The 6,534-nt window shown below is 38.8% G+C and overlaps 1 protein-coding gene across 1 annotated transcript; it reads right to left on the reverse strand.

Annotated features, from left to right (window-relative positions):
- Positions 1-1,469: 1,469 nt before the first annotated feature.
- LOC147457216 (uncharacterized) lies at positions 1,470-3,088 on the reverse strand. The gene has a single exon (XM_086513547.1). It carries the CDS (start codon positions 2,470-2,472, stop codon positions 1,834-1,836), a length of 639 nt encoding a protein of 212 aa, XP_086369673.1. The 5' UTR covers positions 2,473-3,088; the 3' UTR covers positions 1,470-1,833.
- Positions 3,089-6,534: the final 3,446 nt, after the last annotated feature.

A 6,534-nucleotide genomic window follows, 5' to 3' on the forward strand; every position in this document is an offset into this window, starting at 1 on the left:
TATCTTTTTTAAAGCTCAATCAAGGTTGTTTTCTATTTTTGCCACTCTTGACTCCTCGGCTCTTGTGTTTTGAGTGTTTTAAGATGACCAAACTTCAAGTTTCAAGGTGTTACTAGGGTATAATGACCCTTTTGAACACATTGGTACAATTAGTTTTCAAAGTTTTGGTCTCTTTTTAGCCCGTGAGACATTATACATGTATGATGTCCAAGTTTACAGAATTGCAATTTTTCTTCACAGAACCCTTGCACATGCTCTCTTATATGCACAACACCAATCAGTCATGCGAAAATGTCAACATAAATCTTTTTATTGCATTTTCCTCTCAAAAGGAGACTTTTCAGAGATCATGAATGCACTTAGCAAATAGATCAATGATGAATAGCTCTAGATCAAAATCAAATCACTTACCTAAAGCTACTCCTACAAATCATATGGGGTTTTGCATCTATGAGTAGAAAAATGCTTCAATGTCACACACAAACTAGCAAATGCTTTTATCACCTCATAAAGACACTTGACCACCAACAACTACTCTAAACCACAAATCCTAACTAAATCTACCTAGTTGCAGACCCTCGGCAAGACACACACTTCCTGGCTATCCACTTGATCACGGAATAACCTCTTTTGGATCCACTTAAGAAAAATTCTTTCTCTAGTCAAAGCTAAAGGAAGCAACCATCACACGAGTGTTAGTAGAAATACCTACCTAAGCCCTTGTATCCTCAGCACAGATGCGAGAGCGAGTCATACGACCTATAAAGTGCATGCAACACAACCTAGATCAACATAATGTCAATCGAGGAGACAGGTGACATGATAGGCACATGGAGGAAATCTCATTAGCTTGTCAAGCTGAGACCATCCACATACAACACTCTATAAGGCCAACTAAACCACAGTCTAGAGTCGCACTGCTCAACTACACTAGCTAACCCACATACACACAAACGGAAGGAAACTCATCAAATCATACCAAAATCATTTGAAACTTAAGGAACACCATCCCCTTACTATGATATACATGTCCCTAAGCCTCTACACTCAAAACCCTAGCTCTAAACCCATCTATGGAAAACACGTATAAATACAAAGCAATATTTTGGAAGTGCACGAAACTAAAATCTATGAGTACCTATGTGTAGCTTATGTCGCCACAATTCTAATGATTACTTGCAGACAAAAAACAGACATCATTTGACATACTTACAACCGCAAATAGCTCGTAGATGCACGAGCATGTTTGCTCCATTCCGCAAGGAATGCTTGGCATTGTCGCATAGCTCTTGCCGAGGCTAGCACGATGGTGAAGTCGGATCTACAATGCGATGAACGAGCGGGTAGTAGCGCCAGGATGAATCTCATGCTCTCTCTCTTCCTCTCTCACATACAATAGACGGCAGTGCTAAAACCTTTATTATGACTCAGTGTATTTACAAAAGTGACCTACGTACCTTATATACTAAGGCTACCTTAGATTAACCAAAAATAGAGTTTGAGGGGTCAAATGGCTTGGTATTTACAATCTGGAAGTGCCATTGTACCCCGGCTTCTGCAACTAGACTACCTACTTATTACAAATGATGTTTATAATCATAATCCTTAGCATTCCCATAACTCTCAAAAAATAAGGCTCCGTTGAGTTATGTTGTGCTGTTGACCCAACGTCAACGTAGTGTCTAATCCCATTAGAACATGGACTTGACATAAAAGAATGATGTATTGATACACATGGAGGCAGATACAAACATGTTGCCCAAGTGTCATTTAAACTTACATATTATTATTATCAGGACAAAGAGATGTGAGGCATTTGTGGGATGCGGCCAATTATTGTTTGGCATATATATATATGTCATGCAAACATTTTTTATCGAATAAGTTTTGTTTGTCGCTGCTATTGTGAACAAGTGTTTGGTTGAAAAGACATTTAAAGAAAATATAAAAATGAATCTTTGATATATATGTGTGTGTGTGTGTGTGTGAGTGTGTGAGAGAGAGAAATTTTGACGTGGACATCACTGCTGACTGTGGCGATGATGACAACGTTTGTGTGTGTGCGCCAGAGAGAAAAGAAGAATACATCAAAATCAGCAGTTGCAAGGTTTCAATGGTCTTCTGCTCACTGGGACGGGCAAACTCAGGCTTTTTCATAGAAACAATCTCCCTTCCTGCCCCATCGCAACAAACAATTCGCACAGTAATCTCTTGACCCTCCTTGAAAAGCTTGCACAAAATAGCAAGCCCACCACTAAAGACCAAGTCATTTACTGGAAGATACCCATCTCTGCCTGTAGGCAGAGAGATGAAGTAATCCAAGTCCAGCTCGTACATGTTGGGCTGGTCCCTTCTGAAGCTTCTATCAGAAGGCCGCCTGGGGCTGTAAGAGTTTGCTATGGTGAGAGGCTTTGAAGGAGACAAGGAAGCACTTGAGGTAGAGCGGCACAAAGGAAGCTTGGAACTGGGCATAGTCACGTGATTGACGAACAGAGGAGAGGAGGACCATCACTAGAGGGATAACTGGCACACAGAGAGGCTCGCAGTGGAGAGAGCATCCATGGCGCTGCTGCTCATCTCCACGATTGCCGGACTCATTTTGATGCCCTCCTGCTGTGAGGATATCTTGTCACACACCTTTGCGTGTGGAATCACTGTGGATCCCCTTCTTCTCAGAGACAGAAGATCTCTCCTTGTCTACTTGGAGCTCCTTGTTGTAATGGCCAAAGATCTGATACCAATTGTAGAAGCCCACGGCTTCTACAAGACATAGCCAAGGAGGGAGGAAGCAAGATAAGAAGAGATATATTATGCGCACACATTGCACAAAAGTAGAAGAGAAGTTTCATGGTTTTAGAGCCTTTATATACAAGCTGTTCACACATATCTTGGTCGCCCAAGTTGGGCTGACCCTAACAGATGCCTCAAAGTTTTCACCTAGTGCTGTATTATCTTAGATTCGCAATGATGGTTGCGAGTGTCCTATTCTTTTGCACTCTCAAAATGTCTTAGAAGTTGAAATTAATTATGAAGTTCATGACAAGGAGCTTGTGGCTATTGTTGACTCTTTTGAGATGCGACGCAATGATGGTTGCGAGTGTCCTATTCTTTTGCACTCTCAAAATGTCTTAGAAGTTGAAATTAATTATGAAGTTCATGACAAGGAGCTTGTGGCTATTGTTGACTCTTTTGAGATGCGACGAGAAGGAGAACCCTACAAAGTCACGATATAATTGATCACAAGAACTTGCAGTACTTCATGACATCTTGAGTCCTCAAAATCACCATCAAGCTAGATGGAGTAACTTCTTATACAGATTTAACTTTGTCAATTGTTAATGGCTTGGAAATAATCAAGCTAAATCATATGCTTTATCACAAAGATTCAATATTGAACCTAAGAAACGAGATTTGTGCCTATGATCAACAAGAGTCGGTACTTTTGAGGCTGGAACAGCTCAAGCTCTTTGCAATGACTAGCATGACCTTGAATGACTCTAGATGTTACCATATATGTGGTAGTGATGTGTGTGAACACACTTACAAATGATGGGGCATTTTTCCCAAGTTTTTCAATAACAAGTTGAGAGTATTTTTGGATGTATGGTGTGTTCAAATTTGTGATGACAACCAAATATTTTAATGAGGAGGTTGTGATGGAAAGTTACAAGTTAGTGGAATTAACCCATGAAATGTTGTGTAGGGGTGGCATATGCAACTACATCCTATCAAGATGCCCCCGTTTGCTGATGCACTTTATCCTCGTCAAGTCAAGCCCATTTGCAAATGCATTTCATCCGTTCTAGGAGAGGCCTAGTTGTAGGAGACACCAGCCAATAGGCTCAACATTTAACATATATGGTCCCTTCATTCTACCTTTTATGCCACAATAGTGTGAACTTGTATGGCATCATTTCTTGGGGCTAATTGCAAGACTACTTGTTTTTGGGTGGTTTGTATTCATTAAAACAAGTACCATTTCATCGTTCTTCTTGCTCATTTTTCTTTGTTTCTCACCCTTTATAGTTTGCAAAGCATTGTGAAATAGTAGGAACCTTTCAACATGTCATTTTATTTTTTTGTCTGTGGAAGTCAATGGATAGAATCGCCATTTATGTTTACTTGATGTTGCCAAAAGGATTGAAGTAATGAGAAAGCGTTTGAGAGGTCATTTGTTGACATCTAGATGACCCTAGTGGAGGAGCCATGGTAATAATGAATTGGAGCGTTCCTAAGTGGTTCACATCCAATAATGGGATGGATGGCAGATAAACCAAAGGTGAGTGGTAGGGTATGCTCAACATGTGTAGCAAAAATAATGGCTAGGTTGTTTTTACTTGTGCCTCTGGCTTGTGCTTATTCCAAGGCATATTTATCATGGATAGGACTATCTATAGGCTTTTAAGTGAATTCAAAGTGAATGCTTCTCTCCACATACAATAACCTATGTGCTATGTATGCCAAGTATGATGCAATTTTCATAGCACAAGTCGCTATTGAGATTCTCCTTGGATCACCTAGTAGGTGGTATTATAACCCACTATCAATATATATTTTGAGTGTGGTGGAGTTGCTAAAGCACAAGTGGAAAGAATAAAGACCCTGATTATCATGTTTCTCAAGACACAATGGATGACATAGACATTTGTAGGAATAAACGGGGTTACAAAAAAGATGCACCAGTTTGAGGCTACCTTGGAAGGTATAGCAATGTCATGGTGTAGTTAGTTTCCTCTTGAAAATTTTGCAACTTATGACGAATCAAGAAATTTTGGGCCAATTTCAAAGCAAGAAAATACCCAACTATGTTTTACCCAGAATAAGGACCATAATATAGGAAAATTGTTGGTCGACAATTATGCTTTGAAATCTAACCAACTAGAAAGAAGACTGGTGGGAAAGGAAAGGTAAACTTACAAAATGTTGGTAGGGTACTTCTAGAAAGGACTTAGAAATAAACTATAAAATATGGTCATTAGTGTCAAAGTAGCAGCTAGAGTACAAGATTTGGTGAAGGGAACATTACAAGTGGAATTGAATATAACATCAAAGAAGAAGAAGAAAAGCTCTGATGAATTGAGTGAATGAGATACAAAATTGAAATCAACAAATGATTTAGATGATGAGAAGACAAAGAAGAAAGCTAAGAAGAAAAAGAAGGAGAAACATTAAAATCAAAGAAGAAGAAAAAGAAATAAAAAGGGGAAATGAATATTGAGGAGCTTATCATAAGAAGGTAAACTACTTAGCAATGAAGGAGATAGATAAACCACATTGTGATATTTTTCTCAAGGATGGGCATGATACTTCAAAGCTGGATAAATTTAATTATAGACCACGAGGACCAGCATGGGTGTTGTGTTTTTTGAATTAATCTAAATTCATGCATGTGGTATGCACCTATCTTAAGTGCAATGGAAAACAAACTGTACACATAGGAGATTCATAGGAGTAGAATATCTACACTCTGTAATACAAGGGAGAAGGATGAATGGATTTCTCTCTCTACACTACTATGTGGGAAACCGCCAAATGAGTTTGGAAATATCTGAACCAGCATGACATCTGGTGGCTAGCTTTTGCTTATTAGCTAGTTCACTTGATAACACTTGGCACACCCGGTGTCAGGTATTAAGCGATTGGGGAGAGGAGTCAAGAAAGAAGTGCGCCTCTAGCTATGAGAGAGTCATTGGGAAGAATTAAAACACAAGAGATTCTACAAAAAAATATAAACTAGAACCAGCAATTGAAATACTAATTAAGATTTAAGATCGATTACAAGAAATTGCACAACTAGGACCCTACCTATGCTCGCTAAAAGCGGCAAACAAAAGGGTTGACTCCTCCCTCTATGCAACTCCCAATAGGTGGCATACACTAGAGGAGAGGAACAATCCTTGAATCTAATCGTCCATCTTCTTTTCCTTCTTCATCTACTTCTTTGTCGAGATAGAGAGAGTAAGAAAGGAAATCCTTAAAGCTTCTTCTTCTTTTTTGCTTCCCTTGCTCGATGTGTGCCATTTTCCATTACTTGATGTGTGATCTTCAACTTACACACACAAAAAGAACTTCTTCTTCTTGTTGCTTGAAGCTTGCTTGCAAAGAACTTACACACCAAACTTCCCCTTGCTCGGTTCTTCCTTTGCAAACCCTATACACAACACAAAAAACTTTGAAAACTACCTTAAAAGTCGTTCATTTTGTGTACCCTACCATCACCTTCAAGAAGAGTCCAAGAATAAGAACTTTTTTTCTATTTCTATGTAAGATCCTTGATTTTTGGGTATCTTTTAAAAGTAAGAAAATTAGATTTCCAATCTACATCATTTTATTTTGGTTTAGAATGCTTATTGTGCAATGCTATGAGGTTTTAAAGTGGAAAACAAAGTTGTTTTCATGTTTTGTTAGGTCAAACAAACACTTGGTTCAATTTCAAAAAGTTTTGATTTTTGCGCTTTTCAATGCTCTTTTGTCAAAAGTAGGGCTCGATCCTTAATCTATTAGGTCCAAGGAAGCTAAGGTTAAATACTGTAA

This window comes from Adiantum capillus-veneris, chromosome 5 (genome assembly GCF_014529385.1).
Source record: "Adiantum capillus-veneris isolate H3 chromosome 5, ASM1452938v2, whole genome shotgun sequence".
NCBI classification, from domain to species: domain Eukaryota; kingdom Viridiplantae; phylum Streptophyta; class Polypodiopsida; order Polypodiales; family Pteridaceae; genus Adiantum; species Adiantum capillus-veneris.

Coding starts and splice junctions, on each gene's coding strand:
- LOC147457216 (XM_086513547.1), bottom strand. CDS start 2,472: ATGCCCAGTTCCAAGCTTCCTTTGTGCCGCTCTACCTCAAGTGCTTCC.